The following is a 27,835-nucleotide window of genomic DNA, read 5'->3' on the forward strand; positions in this document are numbered from 1 at the left end:
GGGACGAACGAAGACTTCGCCGCCGCGGTCACCACCGGGACGCCCCCACCTACCCACCCACCCGCCCACCCGCCCCGCACCTCTCCGCACCCGCACCCAGAGGCGACGGGCGCGTTTCCCGCCCCGGCCGGAGCGCGGGGCCGGGAGGGGAGCGCGGGGCGGGGCGCGGGGCCGCGGGCGGGGCGGGGGTGGGAGCGGGGAGCGGGGGGAGCGGCGGGGACCGGCGCCTGTTGCCCCGAGAGAGTTAACGGTGCGGGGAAAGTCGTCTCTCCTCCGCCCGTGCCGGGCGCCTGGCAACCGGGGCGCCGCGCATGTAGGGCCGCCGGGGGCCGCCGCCGCCGCCGCCCCCGCGCCGGGCCCCGCGTCCCCCTCCCCGCCCCGGACAAGGCGTTTAACGTGCCCAGGCGTGAAGTATGGCATGCAAAGATGGTTTCTGCCAAGGAGCCAGCCATCGCCATGTCCTCGGGGCTCTCCATCGCCCTCCTGCACTGCCTGTGCCTGGCGACGTGGTGAGTACCCCCGGCGGTGGGGGGACGGGGGGGCCCGGGTCGGCCGGTCCCGGCGCCGCTGCCCCCGCGGGCTCCCGGCGGCTCCGCTCACCCTCCCTCTTTACCTCGTAGTCTCACCGGGCCGCCGGGGCAGAGCAAAAAAGAGGAGAAATTGTGGCCGGAGAATTTCACCAGCATCCTGAACAGCCTCCTGGATGGCTATGACAACCGGCTGCGACCGGGATTCGGGGGTACGGTGGCGGCGCGGTGCCGGCGGGTGGGAGGGGGGTGCCGGGCAGCAGGGGCAGGGGGCGCAGCGCCCGCCGCTCGTACCGACCCGTTACCGACCGAAAACGTGTGTGTCCGTTTGTGTCCGTGTCACACCCCGGCCCCCCGCCCTGGGGTCCGAACCCTCCGGGAGGGAAGGGCCGGCAGCGAGGCAGCGCCCGGTCCCGAAAGCTCCGGGGGTGGGCTGAGCGACACCCCCACACACATATACCGTGGGGGCCCCGCTGGGGCGGTCCCGGGCTGAGCCCCCGCTTCGCGGCTCTGCCCGTACCCCGGGCTCGGGGCGCTGCAGTTGCCCTGGGGGGAACAAAAAAGCCCTGAGGCCGGTGTGCGTTGGCTTGGTGAGGATGGAGGGACCTGTCTGACATCCAGATTCCTCTGGTTCTTGGCAGTTTTTGACCCCTAAGTGCCACGGATCGGGTCCTAGGAGAAACGAGTTTACTTTTACCAGCCTGAGAGGTCAGGTCTTCGATGGGTTCTGTCCCACTGGTTAGGGCAAACCAGAGCTCCGGTGCCTGAGTACACCAGTTCTTTGCCACAGTTGCTCGAATTCCAGCTTTGATTTAGAAGTAGTAGGCTTAATTGCTGTGCAGGTATTGGCAATGGGGGAGTCTCGAATTCGCCTTCACCTGTGTTCTGCGTGTGGGCACTTTGTGCCCCTTTTGTGCCCCAGGCTGCTAAGGCGCAGGTTTGTGCTGCTGAACGAGCAGCCAGACTTGCTGTACTTTATTGATTTGGATGTTACTGTGCAGGGACTTGGAACCAAAAATCACTGGGACCCAGACGAAATAAAAGTTTATTTGTAATCTGGAATGAAGATAATAAAAACACAGATTTGAAAGGTTTTTTTTTTTTTTTAAAATTTAACAAGAACTGCTATGGTCCTTGTCGTGATGCACAAGGCTATAACGAGAGTTTTATAGGCTGCTTCCTATACAGGATTGAATGAGATCCTTGCGTAGGTTTATGTTGCGAAATACTTTCTTCCTCCTCTGAAAGTACCTTCTTCATACACGTGATCCATCTACACTGACATGTATGCCAACATGTTCCCCACATGTCCTCTACAGTGCTCACATGCGTGATCGTGATTGTTCAAGGACAGCACCTGGCATCGCTGATCACGCCTTTATTATTTTGAGTGTATGGAATAAATGAGGTCTTCTATAAGTTAGCTTGCACATTCAGTGAGAAGGAAGCTAAATTTGTTAGCACCCAGAGGAATCATTGGGAACCGCTAGCCTTTTGCAATTTAGTCTCTGCGGAGAGGTTACAGACATTTCTGCACGCGTACAAGAGATGTGCTATGTTTGGCATCATTTTAGGTTGAATGCCAACTAATTAGTCATCTAGCAAAGATGCTTTCTGAGCATTATCAGATTTCCAAAATTAAACAACTACTAAATATGTAATATGACATAGAGTTTATGTTGATTTTTATTTTAATACAGTTGTCCTTCTCAGGATATTTTGCAAGAGTAGATCTTTTTCCCCCAATAAGTGTTGCAGACTTTCAGCAAAATGCTGTCAAGGAGAAAAAGTTCATTGCGTCTCCCTGAACTTTTGAACTTTCATAATCACAATATTGAAGTAAATGATAGATGGAGGAAAAAACATTCAGATTTCAGCCTGGGGAAAACACTTCTAGGTGAATATTTCACAAAATGGGTATTCTATTCGTTCTTGCTGCTTCTTCCTTGTGACGTCTAAGCCACTCATCTTTGAGTTTTGAACTTGTAAGTAACACATGGGGAAGAAAATTGCTTCATTTCTGAAAATGATACCTGCCTCCCTAGCTCTTTACAGCAAAAGTTATCTTCGCATATTTGACAAGAACAGCTTTTAGAAAAAAAAAACCAAAAACCCTGAAAACAAAACAAACAAACCCTCACCACCCCCACCCCCCACCCCCTCCGCAAAAGCCAATTCCAAAACCAGCCAAAGAAAGTAATTTCTGCAATTGGTCAGATCTGACTTTTTGACATTACTCAGAGTAAATAACTGTGGGTTAGTTATTAAAATAGACACTATCCAAATCCAGTTTTCCCTATTTTTTTTTACTGATAAATCTTTATGGTAAATGGGACTTGCATCTTAAAAGTGTCACTCACTAGTTTGTAGCATAGCAAACAAAATGTCAGAGGGGATGGAAGTATTTAGAGATGGAAAGTATAGTGTGTTTTGGTAACGTTAAACGTCACTTTCTGATGAACAGCAGAATATTTATTTTTGTTTTATTCTTGAAGCTGATTCACCATCTAGTTTTCACGTGGCTCGAAAAGAAACGAAGGTTTTATTTTAAGAACAAAAATCTGCACAGAGGTCTGACTGTGCTGATTTTAAACTTCAAATCAACGAAAACATTTCTAATTCTGGCACAAATGATGTTTAAAATCAGACTTGGGGAGGTAGCCAAATTCTGAATTTTGCTGGCATCTTCCAGAGTTGCCACAAATAACAATTCATGAAGATTTTTTGCATTCAGAACAAAGTAGAAAATGTTAGATTATGGAGCTTTCCTAAAACTGGATCTAAATTCTCCACGCTATCATTAATTAGCACAATTTTTTGGTAGTTACAGAGGAGAAGTTAAATTGCCTGAGCATGCTTACAAATTGGAAGTTGTCTCCCAGGAGGGTTTTGAACTTCAGTGGAATATATGGAAGCTTGTCTTGGTACTTCTTACGCAGGAGCATGGCGTATGTTGAGGGTTAATAGAAGAATGAAGGTCCCCATGGCATTTGATTGGCACCTTGCGTTACGAACTCACTTTATTAAATGGTTTTAAAAAACTTAACAAGTTGCTGTCACTTACTAAGCACTGTGAGGTTTGGTAGTGTAATAAGCAAAACCAGAAGGGTTTATGAAAAAAGGTTATTATATACCATTAAAGTGGAAGCTCCCATTAAGTTTGGGGGGTGGAGGAGAAGGAAATTAAAGAAGCAGGAGAGAAGCAGAGAGATTTCACCTCGAGATTTAACGAAACAGCAGAATGGGCAGGTTTGTGTAGGAAAGAAAAAATAAACCCAAGTGCTGTCAGGAATACTTTAAATGCATGAGAGTTTTGAATTTCAGCAGAGGGAAGGTATTTAGGGACTAATGAATAAAGTAAGGCTGTATGACATTTGAAAATAGTGTGGTGGAAATGAAGTCAATTTTGTTCCCTACACTGTATGCTCCATGTTACCATTATCCCGAATTTCAGAATGCAATTTGTAACGCGTGGGGATTTCCAGGTCAAAACCACTCTGTAATCTAACAGATGACAAGAACAGGGTGTTTACAGGTGCCACTTGTAGTGTGATGAATTAAAAGCATTATCTGCTGGAAAACTTCAAGAGTGTTACCACAGTGCTGTTTTGATTCGGCTGGAAGACTTTGAAGCAAAAGCATTTCTGGTTAGACCCTGACTCTGGTTTTCATGTGCTTTTAAAAGTTTTGGGTATAACACAAAGGGAAACTATAGAAAGTTGGAAATACTGGATTTTCTTTGAAAATCATCTTTTTACATTTCTACTGGTGATTAGTTTCAAAGGGACAGTAGAAGTCCAGATGGCTTTTTGAGAAGAGCACTATTCACTTGAACTGAAAGGCCTGGGTCTCATTTGCCATTTTGAACACTTGCATGGTTTCAGACTTCACCTGAGCAACTCTTGACATAAGTAAGGGCCCGTGAGATCCAGTTCAAACCTGTATTGGATTGTAACTTTAAAAAATATAAGTGTCTTTGAAAATTTCATGATACAGTAACTTTTCATGCTTAAGACTACACTTATGGAAGTAAGAAAGAATGGAAGGACTGAAACTGGTGAGGGCAGCATCTCAGTGTGCTGCCACGTTTCTGCTAATTTTAATGAATTGTGCCTTTTAGAGAACATCTCATCTCTGGCGTCTTGCTTTTAACAACCAATTGTATGGCCAGACCAAAGGGAGAAGGTGGTGTATGCTTGCCTCCTGTCTATGGCTCTTAGGTTGACTGCAAAACTTGCTGATATTAGCTCTAAACAGGCTGACAGTATCATCCACAGCGTGTTGCTGGCCCATTATGGTGTGCTTGCCCATCAGTTGGTGAAAACTGGAGCTCTCTCTCCTCTTGGGTTCTGTTATTTGTGTGAGGTAGAGTCTGGCGTGAGCTGCAAGACTCTCTATCAGCTAGCGAAATGGTGATAGCCCAGTGGCCGCCTGTTTAGAAGTTGTCACGTGCGCTGGCTCATGAGTAGAAGGAGCAGGACTATGTTCATTCATTTTCCTTTTTCTTTCCTTCCTCTTGTCATATTCTTTCTCATGATCTTGTACCTGTGCAGCAGAGTAGTTGGTGGAGTTAAATATGTTGGCCATCGTCTCTTCTAAGAAGGGTAGGAGAGGGCCTCTCTGCCCCTTCTAGGCTGTGTGAAGCTCAGCTGATGAACAGCATTTCTGAAGACCCATTTCCTGTCAGTGCAGGAGGTATGACTTTAGTCAGAGAATACACACAGAATACATTTGAAGAGCAAAGACTATTTTCTGTTTTTAGAGGAGAGGAAAATAGCTATGTGATTATCTGCTCTTATTAGGAATTCACACGTACCTTCAAGGTTCCATTGCTGACATAATAGATGTAGCATTTTATTTATTTTTTAGATTGCAAATGGGCTTAAATGAGCACTGTAAAGTGAAGCTGATCCTTTTTCTTTCAGGCAGTTGTCCAGTCTTCCTCAGCTAGATGACTCAAAGGCTTAACAGGATATGGTGTTAGATACCTGTAGTTGACTGATTTGAATTTGGCCCAGGTTAGTAATGCTTGAAGTCATTACCATCTGTCTGATGTTCAGTGACCTATATAAAATTAGCTGATATTCTTAGTCTAGTTCTTAGTGGACAGGTGTCCACATCATGAAAACTGGCACCAGTATCAAGCTTGTTGGCTGCCTCAACAGAGATTATCTGCTGACCAACAGGCAAAGAAACACGAGTAATCTCATTTCTGGAGGTATGTTTTTTCCTTTTCAGGGTTCAGACATGCCGATGGATGAACATACGTAGAGACAAAAGCTGTTGTGTGATGTTGTATTTGTCTTTTGGTGGGGAATGTAGCCCACGTGTTTGAATACCACACTAATTTTTAAAAAAATGCCCTACCTAGTTGTTCTGGCTTCCTAACAGAAATCTTACATATAGCAGGTGTCCTCAGCTGTTCTTTCTGATAGAATGAAACAAGAGAACATACTTCATATGATGGCTTTTTTTTTTTCCTTTCTTTCTTTCTTTCTTTCTTTTTTTTCCTTCACTTAAAAGATATCAACCCTATCCAGGCAGCAAGAATTTGGAAAGAGAAAGCACCAAATCTTTCACATGTAGTTATATTTAAAAAAAAATAAATCTGTAGCAATTACTTTTTTTTTTTTTTTAGATGTAGCTGTAGGAACCGATATAATTTCATGTGGTTTATGTATCCTGGGACTGATCTCATAATAGCAGCAATAACTGCACTTAGCATTTAAATTGTACTTTGTATGTTGAAACCTTTGTACAGACTTGTTTGCTAATGTTCCTGATTGGTTGTGTGACTCCTGACGGCAAAATTTGCAATATACAGAAAGCCTGTGCAGGATTTGACTGTTTACATACAGTGGGGATCTCTACAGTGACAGTTGCCTATGGAGACGCGGGGATAATGGAGCCCGAAGTCTTTCGGTGGGAGCTCTGCTGCAGTTCAACCCATATGTTGGCATAAAATGCATGGGAGAGCTGTCTTATGTTCCTCTTCACAAGGTTAGGGCCTGGCACCGCTTCTTCAGCCCACATGTAACATCTCTATCTAACATTGAACTATTCTGGCTTATTGCAGGGGTTGCTTTTAATCCTGCCTGAGCTTCTTTAAAGTATATTATCTTGCAAGCAGTGATTCAGACTTAAATGTTCCCACTGCAGTGTGTAGGACTCTCCTCCTATTCCATTGACATAAAAATACACACCAGTATGTTATAAATAGTTCTTCAGCGCTCCTGAAGATTTATGGTGGATAGATGCTTTCTGAACATCCATTGAGGGATAAGCCCAAATGGTCATATTTAAAGTTAATTGGCCCTTCTTACAACTCACTGCATTTCATGGCCAGTATTAGAGTGTTAAGGATTCTAATAGGATCTTCTGCTTGTGGACCCTGAGTCGATTAAGTGCAGCAACACCTTCATTTTAGAGGGCTGCTTAAATCACCAGTAAAAGTAGGTTAGGTGACTACAGATCACCTCCTCATTGACAGGAATTCCCACGGTTAATAACAGGCTTTTTTTTAAAAAAAAATAAAAATAAATAAGCATGAGTCACTTATTTGTACCCCTACTATTGTTACCTGTTGGAGTTATGTTTTCTTCTAGAACAAGAAGAATAGGGATGGGTTTTGGTGTCACCACAGATGCTCCTGGGTTGGTATTAAGTACTGGGATGTGCTAGAAAATCCAAGATTTGGCCTTAAGAGTTGTGAACTGACAATGTAGGTGGAAGATGTGGAGCACAACAGGAAAAGCTTTAGAGGGATAATCAGCTTCACTGGCCCTTCCTGCTGTCTTCACTCCTACGAAATACTTACTGTTTGACCAAGGTTTTGGATGCAAAGCAAGGATTGGCGCGTCAGTACTAGCTGGGTAACCGTTATGATGCCTAAAATATTTCTAGAACTTCATTCATCTGCCATTTTCTAGTGGCCTAAAATGTGATTTTACCATTTGTTTTGTCACTGTACTGCCATCATGTCAGGCAAGAAACCAAAAATAAACTTTAATTTCAATCTTATTTTGTGGCTTCGTTATTGTCTGAGAGTTCTTGCTTCCTTCTTTCTCGTGGGTCCCGCTGATAAATAAAGGTTTGAGAGCACAGTAACAGTTACAGAAGGATGAACTCAAGCATAGTTCTAGTCCTGTGCTGCTATAGGATTTCTAATAGCATTAAATCATAGGCTTGCTGATTTGGCGATTAGCTTCTTGGTCTTAGCTCTCCCCTTCTTTCTGAGAAACTCCCAAAAATAAGCTTGCAAAAAAATCTCTGAACGCTTATTGCCAATGAAGCAGTAATCATTTAATAAAACAAAAGAAATCAATGCCTGAGGAGAAGCAGCTCATGTCTGTGGGAAAAATCTGTCCCTTTGCTCAACTTGTTATGATTATAAAATTACAGTGTTCTGAGAGCTAACGAAAAGGAGGTATTGCCAAAGGAAAGCAGGTAAAGGCTTGGGTTTTTTTGTTTTTGGTTTTTTTTTTTTTGAGGAATATTCATATTTAGAACTACCAAATAAAGCAGTTCCCGAAAGGGTTTTGGGAAAGAAATCCTGAAAGGGATTCAGGAACTGAGTGCAATATTCAGTGTTCTCTTATTATTGAGTAATAGAGACTAATTCCTACATTTTCGTATTAGAGCTATGTGGGAAAATGACTTTTTAATTTCTATAGAACTTGATTTCAGAAATGTTTCCAGTTCAGGTGAAATAAATACATAAATACTTAAACCAACCCTAGATAAATTACAGTCTTGCGATTATGGGAGGTCAGATATGGTTGGATCTCTTCTATTTCTATGTACAAGTATGATTGGGCTTTTCTCCCCTATTTTCTAACACTGCAGATTAATGTCTCCACTTTCAGTATCTTGATAGCTCTAGTATGAGTTTTTCTACTCTCTTGGACCTCTTCTGCTCTCCAGAAATAATTCTGTTCAGGAAATGTCGTTGGATTACAGTGTCAGTAAAATGAGCGGTCTAACCACTCATGGATTTGCCTGACCTAAAGAACACGTTGTTATTTGTAGGAAGGGGAGCAGCTTGCATTTGACATGTTTAGAGAGCAACCCATTGCAAAACAAACAGCATGGTATGAAAGTATGTTATCTGGAACTTGGGAGCTTCTTCTTAAAACGCCTTCAAGACAGACATGCCAAACTATCCAACTTTCCAGGGACCACTGAGCTACCAACTGTTGTAGGGTGATTTTTCTTTAGATTTTATCTCTGAAAAATGTCCTTCTGTGAAACTGTAAACTTCCAGCAAAGTTGGGTTTTTGACATTTAGCTGAAAAATTCTTAGCTGTTCTCCTCTACATAACTTGCAAACTGTTTAGTGAAATAATTTTACATGGTTTTATTTTACTTTCTGTTCGCAGTTTGACACTTGTTCTAGGTGCAAGAAGTATAGGTTCCCTGTTTTCCAGTTGCTTATTTCTTTTTTTCCTTTTAACATTTGATTCAAAGTGACATCTGTGAACAGTGATTTTTAAATTTTTTTTTCTTTCCAAGAGGGACATATTCTTCTGCTAACAGTCTTAAGTCTTTCCTCCTTTCATTTTTAGGTTGTATATACTATGCTAAAGCCTGAATTAGCAGATTCAAGCCACTTATCCACTTTAGAAATTTGAGTGGTAGGGGTTTAGAAACTGTGGTTGTGAATTTTTTTTTTTCCAAAAAGATACTGTTTGGTAAGACTATCAGTAGATTTTCTTTCTTTTTTTTTTTTTTTTATTTTTTTTTAATTTACAATGTGAATTAATTACCTGAATTAAACCATTAACTAATGCTTTGATCACCAAATCGTCATAATAACTGGTAATGATTAGCAGCTTTCTAGCTTTGTACATTGGGAACAGACCTAAATCCCAGTGGAATTAATTAGTGCATATGTTCTTTGGTTTAAGGGGAACCGTAGAGTGTGCTGTAGAGTGAACGCCCGTCTGCAATTTCCGGGTGTTTTGCACTGTAGTAAAGAAAATGATATGTTAAAGTGAAACTGCTTTCTCTGGTTGCTGTGTGGCACCCAGCTGTGAGAGCAGAAGACCTCTGCTTGGTACACTGTTTCGAAGTGTCCTAAACATCTATAGTTCTTTCAAGACAAGCTTTGTGGTAGCATCTGAACCTAGGTTCAGACCCTCAAAAATGCTTATCAAACTTTTATTTTGATTGTTAGTATTAAAACACTTAAGTGCGCCTCAGGATACGGATACGGTTCTTGATACTGCAGTACTAAAATTGCCTAGTGCATGGCATGCTAATACCTGTAGTCCAGTTACTAACATTTGGTTCTATTGGTTCTAACAAATGCCTTGGGGAACGTGGGTTTCCTGAATTTGGTGCTTGTTGTTAATTAGCATGGTGTTTTCAGTGAGCCTTTTAATTTTTGACATCTGTTTTCTTATCTGTTGAGTCAACATTGGTTTTCTGAATGGGGGTTTGCATGGAAATGCTGCTTTTACTTATGTGGTAAAGGTAACTGAGCAGTGCTTGTTATTAGAGACTTATCTGAAATGACCTGTATTTGCGTTTTCCTCTTGCTTGTCCACAGAACCCTCAAAGCAATAACTGTTCATGTGCCACGATCATTTATGGGAATTGTTGACCTGCAAAATTCACATTTTCTTGCTCACTTCCTTTTCATACATTAGGTCCTGTTACTGAAGTCAAAACAGATATATATGTCACCAGTTTTGGACCTGTTTCTGATGTAGAAATGGTAGGTATTTCTGGGATTAAAATGCCATTTCCTGGTTCTGAGAAACCATTAACTGGAGTAAAGAGTGGATGCTTCATCTGTACTGTTCTGTCAATCATGCAAAGTAGGCAAGATTAGTAACAGCTTAATTTACAGGTTATAATTAGATACATCAGGCCTGATTCTGGTCACACTTTCACTGTTTTTTGGCTGGCTTAAGAAATTCACTTCATAGGATTTAAAACAGGCTTTCACGGTGTAGGGGCAGACTCAGGCCTTGTGGGGAGCATCTAAGTCTGCTGTGGGAAATGTGCAATATATTTTGAATTGCTTTTCCTTTCTGAAGCTTGTGTTATTCTCAGGTGAATAATTATGACATCATTTAACAAATACTTGTTGACGTTTTCATTTCAGTTGAATGCCCTCTCCTGATCTTTGTACCCCTTTTAGCATCACTTTCAGCAAATCTTTGACTGATAAGAGTTTTCATAAGTGTCTGCAGAAATTGAACGTCAAAGTGACATGCATGAAATAGTCACTGAAGAGAAATGTTACATTTGCACATGCTGCTATTTGTGCCTGAACAGCATCTGAATTCATTTGAGGTCAAATCCAGCAGAACTCTCATCAACTTCTATAATCTAGAGCTATATTCTTAAATCACACAATAGTTTCTCTTTTTATAAAATATCCAAGAAATCACATGGAAGTAACAGCCATATGTGCATTATATGTTTGTACTGAACTTCGTTAAGGGAAAGGCAGTTGCAGGGCAGTAACTTTCTTCCCATCCAGTGCTGTTGTGCACTTTGTGGTGCACCTGATTTGGTTCTGTCATGTGGAAAGGTATGTGATAGCAAGATATTTTTTCAAGGGCTAGATTCGTGACAGCAGTCTCATGTTGAAATGCATCTTACCCCTTCAGTGGTTGTCATGTTCAGTGTGATGAGGGGTACAAGAACCTGGTCCCAAGGAAATCTAGTAATGTGTGTCTCAAATCTAAAATAGGGCTGCATGGCATCATCTCTCAGGTTTCAGTGAAGCATTTGACATGGTGCCACTTGGGAAATTATTAGTTATATTGGAGAAGGCAGGAGTGAGAACATGGACTGAAGGTAGGTAAGGAACTGGCAGAAGGAGAGTTTACAGGAGATGTTTCTCCTTTCATCATTAGGGATTAGTTAGGAGGCTATTCAGGGATCCATAAATTGGTTTTGGAATTAATCTATCCATTAGTGATCCAGTGTAATCTGAATGTGGCTGCACTCCTAAAACTCACTGAAACAGCAAAGTGTGATGTAGTCTTGGTGCAGGGGATGATCAGAATGTCTTTATAGAGCTGGGTTACTTTGGTACCCGGTGTAAGGAAAAGGGACAAAACCTCATATTACAAAATCTGTCACGTAGAACTGCTGGTTACGGTCTATGAAGTCACCAGCAAGAAATGACACTAGAAAAGAGACTTTTCACAGGTTAACTATAAACCACAGTGGAGGATGCAGCCATGGAAAAGAAGACATATAATTCTAAGATGCATTGCACTAGTAGACATGCCTACTTGCCCATGCAAATAGATATGGCCATACAAGTAGTTTTGATGGTAACATTATGCAGAAGAGTTTGAAATAAAGGCAGAAAACATTGTGTAGCTTAACAACAAAATCACAACTGTGAGTTAGAAAGGAATTACAACTTTCTGTGTTACCTTTTTCAATGCTGCGTGATGCTTTTTTTGGTGAAATGCATTATCTTCCAGATACGAGAAATGCATTCCTTCATCCATTCCTTCACATATGATTTCTCATGACATGCCTGTGTCTGCAGTTCTGCAGCTGTTGTTTGCATGTTTTCTTTGGGGCATCTGAATGGCTTTTCTGAAGAAGTTAATGGGGTAGTTACATAGTTAAAAACAAATACATTTATATGCACATTTATCCATGTTTTGTGGGCATGGCAAAGGAAATATTTAGCTGTCCTCATTTAAAAGCTTGCTTTCCATCAGTTGAAATTAAATTTTCTTTCCTGACTTTAAAGTGGAAGTAATCGTTTGCCCAGGTATTTTTAATTTACCCCGCAGCAGAAAATCCATGGATATCCTTTCTTTGAAAATCTGTTGACATTTATTGTCAGAGATCATTTTGTTTCCAGTTATATGCTTGACTACAAATTCAATTGCCTGCTTCCTGCAACCTAATTATTAGTTATTCCTTAACGATTGAATATGTGTAGCAATTTATTGATACGACTAATGTGGGAAATTAAGCTATTAAGAAGTACAGAGCACACTTTAATTGGTGGGAATACGTTTGTGTAGTGGACTAAGCATTTTATTTACTACTGATTTCTTTGCTCCTAAGGGATTTCTTTTTTTTACAGGAGACACTTATACGTGCAAATGTGATTTTGTTTTTCTGCAATTTAATACAGGAGTATACAATGGATGTGTTCTTCCGTCAGACATGGGTAGACAAAAGATTAAAATATGATGGCCCTATTGAAATTTTAAGACTTAATAACTTGATGGTTTCGAAGGTGTGGACTCCCGATACTTTCTTCAGGAATGGGAAAAAGTCTGTTGCACATAATATGACAGCCCCAAATAAACTCTTCAGAATAATGAGAAATGGCACCATCCTGTACACAATGAGGTATCTAACTTGTCTGTTCAGCTTCTTACAATTACTGTATGCAAAAAGTTATACTGCCTAGACAAAATGGCAACCAGAGACTATTTAATTTGTTCCATTATAGGCTTACAATAAGTGCAGAGTGTCCCATGAGATTAGTGGATTTTCCCATGGATGGTCATGCTTGTCCTCTCAAATTTGGGAGTTGTAAGTTGCAATTATGAAATTTCTTGTAAATACAGAATTTAAATGGTAGAAGTAGATTTTGAACAACTACTAAACTTTCTGAATATTAGTCTTGATACACAATCCTTATACAGACAAAACTCCTGTTAACTTCCTTGGGAATTTTATTTAGGGCCTGAAAAATTAAACCCAGGCAGAGAATTGAAAAGCAGTCAGTGATTCAGCTGTTATGTTAAACCCCACTATTCTGGCTATACAGTTGCTTGAAATGCATAGTTTTTCTTGATTCTTAGGGAGGAATTAAATACTCAGTGAGAAATTCGCCGGAGAAGACAAAGGGTGGGATCCATCTCACCTTCCAAATGCCAGGTAAAAGGCACCTAGGGAAGCAAGTTTTTTTACTTTCTCTAGAGTCAGTGGAGACACATTGACATCCTAAGTTAGATGTGTGGGTTACGAATAAAGATTTGATCTTGAGTTTGATTTGTCTATCTCTTATGTCCTGGCCTATGATGGGAGTCTGCATGACAAGTTTAGATAATTTTCAGACTGGTGTGAGGAATCTTAGTGCAGGTGACTTTTGCTTTGAAATCAGATATAGATTTTTGGATAAGCTCCAAACTTTGGCCAGAAGGAACATTTTTGGGACCTATTGCATAACATCCAAGGGAGGTAGCTATGATTCCCTGATTTGAATTCTCAACAGAGACCTCTGAGACCACCTGGAGATGGTTGGTGCACTCCATTAACTATGTTGTCACTTTTCTAAGCTTTCTCAGTTGCCAGCTTCTCTGCTTTACACTCCAGTGTAGTCAGTGGCTGGACATTAATCTGTTTTCCTTGACCCCAGAGCTCTCGAGTTAGAAATGTCTGGAAGCTACTCATAGTCTTTCCTTAGCATAAATTTAGCTTACACAGCTGGGTAGTCAACCAAAAGGGGAATATTAAAGACATTGCTCTGATACAGTTTTTCATCCCTGTTACAGTGAGACTGGAGACCAGGTGCTGACAGAGTTGGCTTTGGTACCAGCTGTATGATAGGGCAGCTTCAATAGTGGGGGCTTCTCCACAGGCGTATTTCTTCAGGCAAAATCACCAGCCAGCAGAAATTGCGCTTGACACTAATCTGATATCTTCCTCACTGAAACTTAAAATAAGATGTAACCATTCTAAATGCAAGGCTGATTTAATTTATTTTTAACAGGAGTTTGGGCTGTGTAGGGGTTGAATGCTAGCCCTAAGTTACGTCTTTTGTATTGAATGTAAAATGCTTCTTTGGGCATGCTTATTTTTGGGCTATTGTGAATATTTTACTGACCTCTGGTTTCTGGCAAATCTTTTAAACACAAGTTTAAAATATAGTTTTTCATATAATATTGGTTTTAGTGTGATCATTCTTTTCTGTAAAGAAATGTGTACCCAGTCTTCAAAATGTATCCTCCATATACATGCTCTTTTATATATATTAGTATATTTTAATGACAAAATTTTAGATAGAAATTTCTAAACTAATTTAAAGGTAACATTTACATGCCCAATAAGGGCTGATCCAGAAGGAACTTGTGTTTAGACTTCACACTCAAATGTGAAGTGAATTTGTGTGTGACTCTTGACATATGGCCTTAGCTCCTATTTATTCTCCTACGAGGGTGGCTTTTGGGGGTAGCTTAACATGAAGGGTATCTTCTGAAGCTGTTAGTCTTGCTGTTTGGTTTCAGTAGGTTTGGACTGGGCTCTTAGTAAGGTGTGAGAAGTTGTTTCCTATTTATGCAAACTGATGATGTGTTGTAGATGCTTATCCAAAGAGTGAAATGATTTATACCTGGACAAAAGGACCTGAGAAGTCAGTGGAAGTTCCTGAGGAGTCTTCCAGTTTAGTTCAGTATGACCTGCTCGGGCATACGGTATCCACTGAAACCATTAAATCTATTACAGGTAGGAATCTTGTCAGTAAAAATCAACTTGAGGTAAAACTAACCCTGTAACATTGCCCGAGGCTTTTTTTTCTTTCCTTCCTGAAAGGTATTCTACTGAATGTCATATTAAGGGCTGAGAGCATAAATCTGAATTAGGTTTCTGTCCTTCAGATTTACATTTGCAGATTCATTACAGTAGATTGCTACGGTCTTTCAGAAAGCTAGAATGAGATCATTACTCCGAGGGACAAAATGAGCATTTAATCACTGCTTAAAATGCAGTTTGAAGAGTCAAGAGGATGCCTGGGTGAGGAAGTAATTTCTCAGCACTGTATCCACATTATGTGCAAAAGACTTCCTTTGTTTGGCGGTGCAAACAGCTCGGGATAGAAGTACAGCATACAGAATGGGTTATTAAAGCCATAAAAACCCTCTAGTCAGATAAGGATGGGCACAAATGCATTAGTCACAATAGATACTTCTGCTGATTTGTGCTGTAAGAAATAAGGCAAATGGCAACTGCAGGCATCCGAAATGAGTGAAGTATCACTGATGAGCAGTGTGGTGATAAACAAGCATATTCCCAAAAATATTCTTAAAATTTGGAATCATTTTTTAAGCATCAGCAAGTTTGTATGTTGTGAGACAGTAAAAATGAAACAGATAAAGCAAATATATTTGGTGTATTGCTCTATGGATTTTTTTTTTCTCAAAGATAAAGCAGTGGTTTGCAATACACTAGAAATTTACTTCTCACCATATTGACTGTTACGAGTTAACAAGAGAATTTTCTTACTGTCCCCAAAATGCTCATTCTGTAGTGCTTTATTTAGACAGTTTATTCAGTTTATGGTAAAACTGCGGGTTGTTTTTTGTTTAATATGAATGAAAACATTTTAAGTAAACTTACGGTCTTTTTAATTCTTGTCAATGATTTTTTTGCATTTGTTTCATTATCATAGTGGTGCTGAGGTATAAACCTAGTAAAAAGCTGAGATACTTTCGTGTGATTTGATGTGCATCATTGTTGTTACTGTTTTATTTGGCAGGTAGGTACCACAATGTTCTGAATACTATGGTAGGTAGATAGCTTGTGTCTTGGGACACTTTTCCGCAACAGATGCCAAAAGAATTTTTTAAAATCATACTTGTACTGTAAAAAGTGATCCAGTATTAGCTGTAGATTCATAGTATTTTTGATAGCAGCTTCAGAATGGCACTGTAAGGACCTACTACTTCCAGGATCTTTTGTTTAAAACTTTCATTCATTCTTGTCTCTAAGGAACACGTCTTTCTGTACACGTTAAGTGGTATGAATAGCATCACCTTAACAATCCCAACTGATAGTCTGAAACAGTTGTTTAGCAACACAAACATTTTACGGACAGTCAGAAAAATATTTTATTTTCTTTTTTTTTAGGTGAATATATTGTTATGACAGTTTACTTCCACCTCAGACGGAAAATGGGTTATTTTATGATTCAGACCTATATCCCGTGCATTATGACCGTGATCCTTTCTCAAGTTTCATTTTGGATAAATAAGGAATCCGTTCCAGCTAGAACCGTGTTTGGTAATTATTTCTTTTTTTACTTTTTCTAAAACTTCTGCTTTTAAAGACTTTCACTACAGTAGGCCTTTTTTTAGTGCCTGGGGGTATACTGCCTCTGCTAGTGCAGAAGCAAAGGAATAAGGTAAATTCAGAGAAATTTTTGCTATCCATGTATGAAGAATGTATTATGTGAATCCTTGGAATCTGAAGAGAAACTTGGAATATTTAACCAGAAGGGTGCCACAGTTGTCTGTGGCACATGGACGTACATCTGTGGGGATTCTACCCGCTTGAGGGAGCAAGACCTGGCCCTGAGTAATCCAGTCAAGTCCTTAGCCTATATCCAGGGCAATTTTATCCTACAGTGGACAATAATGTAATTACTTGACCTCACAGCTTCTAAAATCCTTTGAAAATAATTTAATTGGGAGTGTGTGAAATGCACAAGATATCTTCTTCCAACATATCTGTGTCATCAGGAAAAGCTTGCTATGAGTAAGGCTTAGATCCTGCTGCTGTAATTTAATGTTTAGTGCTCTTCTTTCTGTCATTGCCATTATAAAAATGAATTAAAAAAGCAAAACGATCGCAAGATATTAAAGTTGACCTCATCTAAATACAGCTTGAGTGAGATGCAAAGTGAACTCTGAAAATAAAATCCAAAAAAGCTTCTATGGAAGACAAAGCATAAGAAATTAAATGGAAATACAATTCCTAGCAAAGATGTAGGATAAAAACATTTTTAAAAGCAGTCTTTATAGAGCAATGTCTTGACTTTATAATGTACTGTAGTCTAAAGCAGGACTAAACAGGAAGAGAATGTTCTACAAAAAGCCTTTCTATAGATAGATAGAGGCTGGCAAGAGTGATAGGAATTAATGTTTCTACGTGATGGCCCATTCAAACATGTAAGTGGAGTCAGAATACTGTGTAGTATCACAAATTAGACAAGGTTAATGATTAGTTATAGGAGAAAACCTGTAAACCTGGTAAGAACCCCACATGCTCTCAACTCAAGCATTACATTAGGCAAACTAGTATACCACTTCACATGCCTTTGCAGTGATGTTGAATAGTGGTACTTGTTTTGAAGGGAGTATTGCCATGAACCAGAAGGGTAGAATCTGTATTTACAGGCAAAATGTAAGAATTGAAAATGTAAAAATTATAAAGCAATAGAGGTGATATGTGTCATTATATCCATATGTGAAACTGAAAACAATAACGTTTGGACATCCTCTAAGATACAGATAAGCCTTTGAAAGCAAGTGGCTTAAAGTCTGGCTAAAAGTATCTTTTTAGTTTTCTTACAAATTCCAACAGGGACCCTGTTTTCTAAAGGTTTTCTTAAAGGAAGATAGAAGTGTTGCAAGCAAGAGGTAGGAATGAAGCCAGAATACCTGCTAAGGTACCAGCTTTCTAGACGAACTGTCAGAAGAGGCTAACCAAAAGATCTTTCCATTGGACACTGCATGATTAGGGAGCACTTGGCAAAGGTAACAGAGGCAGGATACACAAGGAACTAGGGTACATCAGGTCATGAATTCTGCAGTCAGAGCTTCAGACACCTGAATCTGGTGATTGTGGGAGATTGGTGTTTCTAAGGGGAAAGACAGCAGTAATTTTAAAGCAGGTTTTTAACACTATTTTTTTTTTATATTACAATACTCTTAATCTATTTTTATATGATATGTGCACTTCTAATCAGAAGCTTGCAAGTATTTAGCTCTGGATAGTTACAGTTCATGTGTATATATAATATATATATAATATTTTTTGCCACAACTTAATTCCCTACCCTGTAAATCCCTATGGCACGTATCCAAGGACAGTTGATTTAGTAACTGCAAGTTTCCCAGAAGAATGATTTAATAGGGGGAAATCTGATAAAGACTATGGCAGTAAGCTGTAATACTGTCACAGCCTCCCCTCTCCTCCTTCTATTTGGGGAATGGTTGGTCATTCAAGTCTCTTCACCCTATTCATCTATTAAACAAATGTCTTTAGAAAGACAATTCAGGCAAACTATTTGCTTGAAGTGGACAAAGGTAGAATCAGGAGGGATAGGGCTAAGCATGGATGGGTGCCTTCCAGGAAAAAAATAACTTTCCATAATTTAATTTTTTTCTCAGACTTAAACATTTCAGTGGTGTGTTTTTCAACACCTTCCCACTGAAGAAGGTTTTGTGAGCTTGCATCTGTGTTTTTATCCTGCTGAGTTTGCTCTGAGATATTCTGTGTGCTTTAATGAACTGGCTATTACACTTTTTTTTTTCCTTCTTCAGTATGAAGGACTGGTTTCTCTGTATGGCAGTGCCTAGGTGAAGCCTTTTCATATTAGATTGCCTAGATGGAATACCAACATTTAGGGAATAGGGGATGTGAGCATCCGTTTGGAAAACATGCTCTTAATTACTTTGCATTCTGAGCATATGTACTTCATCTTGAATTAAAATGGGTACAGTGCTCTTTTCATAAAAATAAAGGCATCATTTGAAGTCAGTCTTCCTTGAGGTTATCATGTTAGGACTTATGCAGTGTTCACTATATACTCAATATTTTACATTTGTATGGTATGGGATATTTTGGATGAAAAATGAAAAAAAAGACGCCATACCTTGGTTTTATACAGCATGTATTTGCATTTGAAGTATTACCATGAAGCAGTCATATTTTGAGTTCAGTGCTCATGCTTGTACACTTTAATTAAAAAGTTGTTCTTTTAGAAGATGAAATTCTAATTAAATTTCATCGGTCGACTAGTAGCAGAAGGGTTTAAAAGATAAGGTGATGATTTCTTAATTAACAGAGTTGTTAACATAGTATTCTAGTTTTCCTTAGCACCAAAATACTTTGCCACGACTTAATGGCACCTGGATTATGAGTGGGATGAGAGGAACAGATGCAGACTAATAGGTGGCATTCTGAATCCATTACAGGAAAAGTCATGTTTTTGTTGCAGTCTGAGGAGCGCTGCCCTATGTAACAACTTAAATTATGTTCAAATGTTTAGAAAATAACTTGAAAGAAATTCTACTGAATTTGACATGAAAAAATATGAAATGGAGGCTTCCACGTTTTCTTCGTGCGAACTGTAGATGATCTGCTGAAGTCATGGCTTTCCATGCCTCCTTTAAAAACTGGTTAACTGTTTTGTGTGCAGAGTTGCTTATAGATACATGATGGTTGCCATGACTTAAATCTAATGCACTATTCACAAGCAGCAGAAAAAGACTCCTAAGTGATTTAAAAATCTTTGTTTGAAGCTGCTTGCCTATTCTCACTTTGTTTTACTCGGATTCAGCAGTGCTTTTGCTTTATTTCTTTGAAGGAATAACCACAGTGTTGACAATGACGACACTGAGCATCAGTGCAAGACATTCACTGCCAAAAGTATCCTATGCTACTGCCATGGACTGGTTCATAGCGGTCTGCTTTGCCTTTGTGTTCTCTGCTCTTATTGAGTTTGCTGCTGTCAACTACTTTACGAATATTCAAATGGAAAAAGCCAAAAGGAAGACGGTAAAATCCCTTCTTGAATTTCCAGTTGCACCAGTACAAAGAAAAAGAAGTACAGAAGAGACAGTCACGGTACGTTTTCAACTTATTCAAACATTTTCTGTCTTTTTGGTAGTGTTTCTTGGTAAAAACAGGCCTTTAACTTCCTCCCAGGTTCGTTCTGAGCTAATGATGCTGTGTAAGTCAGCCTAATTGACTAACATTGATTCTGATTGGACTGATTATTAATCAGATTATTACAGATTATAAGGGCAGCATGTTATTTAATGTGGCTAATGTCTTTAATGAATGAAAATAAGCTACAGCATTCTACCTTAGGCACTTTCCTAGACATGACAGTTCCCCTTTCATTGCATATATGGCCTATCTAGAGTTTTCTTTCTTCATAAGTTGCAATTTCAGGAATTTTTGAAGAATGCAGGATGAAAACTTTGTGTCCGCCATAGATTTCCTTTTTATGTAATTTGTGTATCTTTTCACAAGAGCTTACCTCAATTCCTGAAAAGGTTTTGGGGCTCCATTTAACAAAATATTTTCCAGCTTTCATAGTGCTTCAGATTAAGTGTGACTTGTGTGGTAGCTATCTTAATGCACGGACCAGTTAATAAGGGCTTGATCTCACTTCCAGTTGCGCTCAGTGGTGATTCTCCTTTCCCCCCTTTTCCCATTCCCATATGCTTACGCTGCTGCATGGCTCCTTTTATTCATGAGACACCTGGGTAACAAAGTCACTAGAGCCTTGCACTGGCCATGCAGTGGGCCAGTAATTCCCAGCCATGGCTGACTCTTGGCAACGCTGCTCAAGAAGCAGCATTGTAATTTACTCTTCCTGTCAGGCTGACTTTGTAATTTCCTTTGGCTGAGCCATGATTTAAGAACCACTGTTTTAGACTAACCTCTGGTAATTTTATCTTCTGTCTCTTTTCACATCTCATTTGTCTCTTTCCCTATTCATCTGCTCTTTTTTTGCCTTCCCACCCCTTCCATTTGCTATTGCTGCTCAGCTGCTGTCCACCCGCTTCCATTTTTCTTCCTCTTCTTTGCTTTCCTACCATAGATCATTACTGTTTTCAATCTCCTTGTTGTGTTATTCTGTTAGCTCCCATTTCTGCTTAAAAGGATAGATGTGCTCCTGAAGAGTTTGTTACTCATCACTCTGTCGGCTGCTAGTAAGAGATGGGAGCAAGAAAAAGTATGTTTATAGCAACATTCACCTTGTCCGTAGAGGTATTAGTCCCATTAGTTTATGCTAAGCTTCTTGATTGTACAGCATGCAGTTCGGTATAGTATCTTGGGCACTCCTGAGGGGTGTTGATAAGTACTGCTTTTGGTGACAGCCAGGTTTTACTTGGGTCCATAGGAAAATAAATTACATAAGAACAGTTTCATCCTAGGTTTATTTATAAGATTTGATTAAAACAAAAGGAAAAACAGCAGTTTTCTCAGGTAGCAATGATGGAAGCTTAACAGAACTGTTTTGAATCATAGTCAGCATTGCTCTGAGTCAGTCTTGTATCAAGCTCAGCCATTTACACAAGTTTTGGATAAACTTCTCTTTCTCTCTTTTTTTTTTTTTTTTTTTATTTAACAACTGCAACAACAGAACACACACAGCTTCACCCAACTCAAAAGCTAGGTAAAATGAGATGTGAACAGTTTGATTCCACTGCTTGCTTAATACCTCAGCGATAAAGGTGGTAGTATGCTTACAGGTTTAGGGTTCTGCAAAGCACTCAAGGGAGCAAACTACTCTCTTGAAGGGTTATACGTTAATGTTATGAGTATGTAAGTGAGTGATAATGTTCATTGTACCTTGAACTGTTATTTTTTAAATGGCTTTTTCTCCAATTATGCCTTTGCTAAGACTTGAGTCTTTGCTGTTCCAGGACAGTCATATAGGGTGAGCCCACGGGTACTGTTATAAAGGCATTCTGCAGTCCTTTCCATGACTAGAGGATGACTTCTGTTCTGGTCTCCTGCCGCACAGGCAGAAGCTAATATGGTTGTTCTAATTCGTTAAAAGCTAATATGGCTGTTTGACTCTGCTTTCCAACCTGACATCTAATATAGACCTCTCCTTAAAATTTTTAGTTTTGCTTATAAAAGGCTAATCTAGAATTTTCTTATGCCTTATTATGAATCTGATTTTTTTTTTCTGCACATATACTGTCTAATTAGTGCTGATATGCCAGACATAACAGACTCTCAGCTTCCCTGTGAGTTTGTGGTGCACAAAGAATGCAGGACAATAGCTTGACTGTAGTGTGTAATCTGTAAGCATTGCTTCTTAACATAAAGACTTAATATTTTATCTCCATCGCTGAATGATAAGCTTTGATTTCTTAACCCAGTTAGTGTTTAAAAAAGAAGCCTGTACTACGTTGCCACTATTGTGCTAGAAATTCTGTTAGCAATACATTGCCTGAGCTCAAGGAAGAGTTTTATCTTAAATCTGAAATGTTTTTCAAACAGAAATAGAATTCCTGGTGGTGGGTTTGTTTTTTCTTTTCAGTCAAAATTTTTGTTAGTTTGTTTGTTTTTCAGTCCAAAATACTTTTCAAGTTGTCTTGGATCAAAGGCAACTCCTATCATGATAAAATTATTTGGAATGTGTTCATTCATATTGTGTATTTCTTCACCACAACCAATACATCTTTACTGTAGCAAATGTGGACTATATGGTTTTCTAAGTTATTCTCTTGTGTAGTTTTATTTACTTTTTTGGAGCCACATGGTGGGTGTGACTGATCACTATATTGATTACAGTAAACATTAAATGATTTTCAGATGCTAGCCAAGTAATCTGAACTGTGTTAATTCCAACCAAAAAAGCCCTGCTGTCAAGCTAATTTACTGGACTGGGGATGGCACGGGTGAGCAGACAGCCCCTGTAGTGCTTGCAGATGCAGCGTGTGCTCCTCTATCACTTGATTTGTTTTAGCCGTGGTATTATTCAACCTCTTTTGTACTCCTCGCCCTCACTGCCCCATTTCAACTCATTCTTCTTGTTGCCAATAGCTGCCTTATACAAACTTACTGTGTTTCCATAAGGAGCAGTGCAGTTTTGCAGTAGACATCCCATGAACAGGACCCAAGGTTGTCTGAAATCTGCGTTGAGTTCTCAAGGGACTTGGACAACCTCACTTATCCCTTCTGTCAGCCACAGTAAGATAGTACTGGAGTCTGTCTAAGCCAAGACAGATGACTTACTCCTGGTCTCCTGTGATATCCTGGTCTTGGGAGCAAGTTAAAATGCTCTTAGGTTAAAATGAATGAACCTGTCCCTAAATGTTCTGAACTCCTTTCTTTAGTAAAAGCAGAAGTGTTGTTGCAAGTCAGTGTGTGATGGAAATGAATGATTTATAGTTTGTTATTGGACTCAGCCTATTTTTATGCTTCTGCACTATTTCCTTTCAACTGTATTCCTATGGAGTTTATTTTTAAAGACCTACCCAATTTTAGAGATGAAGAATGCTACTGAAAAATGGTCTTCAGAAAAATAGGCTCCTAAACACTGTTAGCATGAGCTTCAACCTCAGCTGTTTGTTAAAAAGAGTGTGAAACTTGAAAAAACAGGTCAGGCTCAAACAAACCTTTTGAATTGAATAATTTCTTCAAACTCGGTCACAAGTAGATGGTAACTCTAAAACTTTCTTCCTCTTTGCTGAAGCCACTTAAGTGACACATTGTCTTAAGTAAGCCCTGTAGCATCTAATGGAGGAACTCAAGGGTCAAACTCTTCGGTGCCATGTAGATGCACATTCTTCACCTCACCAGGAGGATCCATGCTGGGGTGATATGTGACTGACATGTACCTGACAAGTTTACAAGAAGCACTGTCATGTGGACAACCTTCAGACATGCTTTCATGGGATTAAGATGTATTTTCTGTGATGGGGAGTACTTGCCTTTTAGTCATATGATGGACACAGCTCAAGTTACATGATGGGGGGATCCTTTGGCAGCATTTGATGAACAATCATCTGGCACAACTCATCTCTGTGCCCTGTCTCATGACTTGTGGAACAAGGATTGGGCCAGATGAATTCTCTGATGGGCTGGGTTCAATCCAGAGACTGTGGGCTGGATACTTCTCTCTCTTTGTTTGTTTTTTGTTTTTTTTTTTTTTGTTTGTTTGTTGTTTTTTTTTTTTTTTTTTGGTTTGTTTGTTTTTTGTTTGGTTTTGTGTGTTTATGTGTATTGTGTCTAAGGCCTAGAAAGAAAATGAAAGTGGAAATTTTAACCTTTGAACCAAACCTTCTTTCTGAATATGTAGACAAATTGTGTAATGAAAATGTACATAAAATGTACATAAATGTGCATAAAATGTACCCTCTCTAGAGTAGTACTGGAAGGTACTGGGAAATGCATTTACCACTTATTTCTTTGCTTCTTCCTTGGACTAGTGGAAAAATAGCTTCCCGGTCCCAGTAAAGAGAGAAGTGGAGTTCAACCCATTTTTCACATATATGTAGGGAGTTATCTGAAGAGCAGGTAGATCTTAATGGCAGTACTTGGACCACAAGTTGATGGTCTGTTTACTGAACTCCTTATGTGGATGCATAGCCTACCTCCTCTGTGTAACTTGAATAGTCCTGCAGTTGGAACAGCATTTCGGTTTTTAAATATAATAATCATTTTTTGCTGCTTCACTGCTTCCACACTGCTAAGGGTGTTACGGTTTGTTTTGTGGGGGATTTTATGTTTTAATTTTTTTGTTTTGTGTAGGGTATATTTTGGGGGGCGGTTGCAGTTAAAACTCAGATCCTAATGAAAGACTTCAGGCTCAAGAAATGCATAGAATTCATGCAAATATAAAGACAGGACCATGCAAAGGGAGGCTGCTGTGCCACGTGCATAATTTCTTTGACGTGTTAACAATTTTCTGTTGCTCTAGTTTCATTAGTCAACATTTTTGCTGTTCACGATTTGCAGTCATAATATTCTGGCATCATGTTGAAGTAGCATGAGAGTGGATGCAGGTCATAAAAAACTGGCACATTTTGTACTGAACACTATTTGAAAGATAGGAGCAAATGACTACCTAGGGTAATGCTGCAGTGATTTAGTGGGAAATTTGAATGTTTGGATACCTGTGGATAGAACAGATCCAAAATGGTTCTTAAAATATTTTATTAGCTGTGATGCTCAGGTACAATGGTTTGTGTTTTTTTCCCTTTTTATTTTTTATGGCTTTTTTTTTGGTAGTTGTTGTTTTCCTTTGGTTTTTGTTTTTTAATTGGTTTGATAGACTTAGATAGTCCTACCCAGTAACTGGCACTACTTGCAATGTATAAAGCTAAATATGTGCTCAGACAACATGATTGGGGCATAAATGTGGGGTGTACAATTTAAAATGGTTTTCTGAATATTTCACATAGTATGTCTTCCTAAATAGCACAAATTAGAGTGTTATATTAAAAAAATCGGTCTCTTTCCAAGAACCTGCTCTACCTTTAACATGGTTGAATAAATTTACACTGGAAGTAGAAACATTTGTTTACTGTAAAGTGAGCAAAGTAATTACTGGAAGTGTGCAACGTGGTATTAGGTTTGGGGATAGATTCTCACCCAACCTACCTGTGATGTAAGAAAACCAAAAAGACTGGGTGTTGATATAATGAAAAAAATTGTTGGAATTCAAAGTTTGGGAATGAATTTTTTCTTATTGACAGTGGAAATGCTTTTTTGTTTTGTTTTTTGTTTTTTTTTAACATGCACAAAAAGCAGGAGTTTAGTTTCAACACCTGATTTATAACTAAATAAGAAGTCCTGCTGGAGTGCTATCTCCCTAAACCTTACTAGGAAATGTGGTAATTGCTCACTCTTCAATTTTCTGTAAGTATTGTAATGTATCATAATGAACTACCACAACAGTAGGCAAGGGAATATGAGGGATATGCTCTGCTGTTATTCATCTGACGCTCAAATACCTGACAGTGTTTACTGTAGTTAATGGAAGACTTTAAATTAAATGGTATTAGGATAAGGCTTTTATTTTGGAAACCAAAGCATAGCTCAGTAATGTCAATCTTTCAAGTGGTTATTCCAGAAAATCCTACACTCCATTGTTTATAATTTAAAAAATACACTTAAATGCCTTTCTTTGTCATCGTGCTGATCTGCTGAAGAGACATGGTTTTGTCATTAGAATGAACAATACAATCCTGTTTAGCATTAAAATAACTTTTATTACTAATGTCAGTTGCAGGCATTAAGCAAGGTCTTGTATTGATCCAGTTGCAATTTCTTTCCTTTTTTTTTTTTTTTTTTTTGTACAGGCAAACCTTAAGTACTCAAAGCCAACCAAACAAAAGTGGTAGCATTTCAGAAACCCTAAGTCAGAATAAACCTATTTGGTAACAGGAATAAGATTTTCAGATTGTCCAGCATCCCTTATAAAGTAAATTGTCAGGTAGTTTATAGTTTTCCCTATGATGGTTATTATGAAATGATGCCTTTGAACACAAGGCTCTTTATATTTTCTGCTTAAACCTTTTTCGGTATTTATATTTAAATTTCAGTTTTGTTTCCCCTCTGCAAGGAGTTTTCAATGCTGGTGAGCCCAATGACACCAAACTGCAATTGAGTTTCACAGCTGTGTGTGAGATTTCTAGCTGACTTCATTTTTATACTGGGAAAATTGGAGTCAGAAGAAATAAATGTTGAGAGGCTTGGGAAAATCTACAAGGCAGTGAGTGTTCAAGGCATTTTCAGCAAACTACTGGAGCAAATTTAACTACAGCTTTAAGGTCACCGAAAATTGAAAGATACAGAAAATAATCAAGGTCTTTGGTACCTAATCAGCTGTTCTTCTTCCTTTCATAGATGTTAACAGAGCACCTCCACAGTCAGTTAGCACACAACCTATCCTAATAGATTCTTTTTTTTTTTTCTCCCTGTAGTTATGTTTTCAGTTCTTTCATATTTGTCATTATATAAATAAAATCTTTAGGAATTGTGCACACCAGTGGTTAAGAACCATATACATGCATACTTAAATATACATATACATATATGTATGTATGTATACCTGCTTATCTTCAGCACCATACAGGTGGATTGGGGTTTTTTTTGGTGTAAATTTGGCATCCATTGTTTGAAAAAAAGCTTCTTCTAATTCGTGTCTCTTTATAACCTTGAATTCCTTTTGCTTCCACATCATGCACTTTTCGGCATGCGTAATGGTAGAACAGAAGACGGTGTGATGATCTTACCTCTCCTCCCCTCCCATCACATGATTCAGATGACAAAATGAGCAGCATGGATGGTGCACCGGTTCTTACAGCTTATTGCCCCTTGCTTTTCTTCCCCAAATAATCTTCCTTGCTCTTTGCACTGCTAAGTCTATGGACTAGAATTCGTTGTATTTTGTGGCAGGTGGAGCTTTTACTTGGTCATATTCCAGGGCTCTGTAAGGCAAAACAAAATCTCTAGTACTATTCCAGTAAAATTTTGATTGACTGGCTCTACAACATAATAGTAGAACATGGTAGATTTCCCCTCCAAGTTGTGCATTTGCTAGCAGCATGGCAATATGGTGACTCAGTGGGATTTGGGAGAAGTAGCATTATTTACACTGATGACAACATGCTACTTCCCTGGTAAATGTCAATGGTGTGAATTTGGCAGGCTAAAGGATGTCCTCCCAGAAGAACAGACTGTTTCCTTAGGAAGGAATGGTAAGGATAAAAAACACTACGGTAGAGTTTAATAGCAAAATATTGCTAAATTACCACACAAACAATTTTCATGTTGCAGCTAAACAGTAAGTAATACCAGACTTTTGGTTGCTTTAAGCCTTCCAATTT

The 27,835-nt window shown here is 39.2% G+C and overlaps 1 protein-coding gene across 1 annotated transcript in view; it reads left to right on the forward strand.

Annotated features, from left to right (window-relative positions):
• The first annotated feature begins 201 nt into the window (after positions 1-201).
• Positions 202-27,835, forward strand: part of GABRA4 (gamma-aminobutyric acid type A receptor subunit alpha4) — a 47,753-nt gene continuing 20,119 nt past the window's right edge. The window contains exons 1-8 of the mRNA XM_075091566.1: positions 202-509; positions 621-739; positions 10,178-10,245; positions 12,652-12,872; positions 12,976-13,058; positions 14,829-14,972; positions 16,374-16,526; positions 19,837-20,096. Coding sequence (XP_074947667.1) covers positions 427-509; positions 621-739; positions 10,178-10,245; positions 12,652-12,872; positions 12,976-13,058; positions 14,829-14,972; positions 16,374-16,526; positions 19,837-20,096 — 1,131 coding nt within the window. The 5' untranslated portion in view covers positions 202-426. The remainder of the gene's footprint in view (positions 510-620; positions 740-10,177; positions 10,246-12,651; positions 12,873-12,975; positions 13,059-14,828; positions 14,973-16,373; positions 16,527-19,836; positions 20,097-27,835) is intronic.

The sequence above is a fragment of the Phalacrocorax aristotelis genome, chromosome 4, assembly GCF_949628215.1.
Source record: "Phalacrocorax aristotelis chromosome 4, bGulAri2.1, whole genome shotgun sequence".
Classification (NCBI taxonomy): domain Eukaryota; kingdom Metazoa; phylum Chordata; class Aves; order Suliformes; family Phalacrocoracidae; genus Phalacrocorax; species Phalacrocorax aristotelis.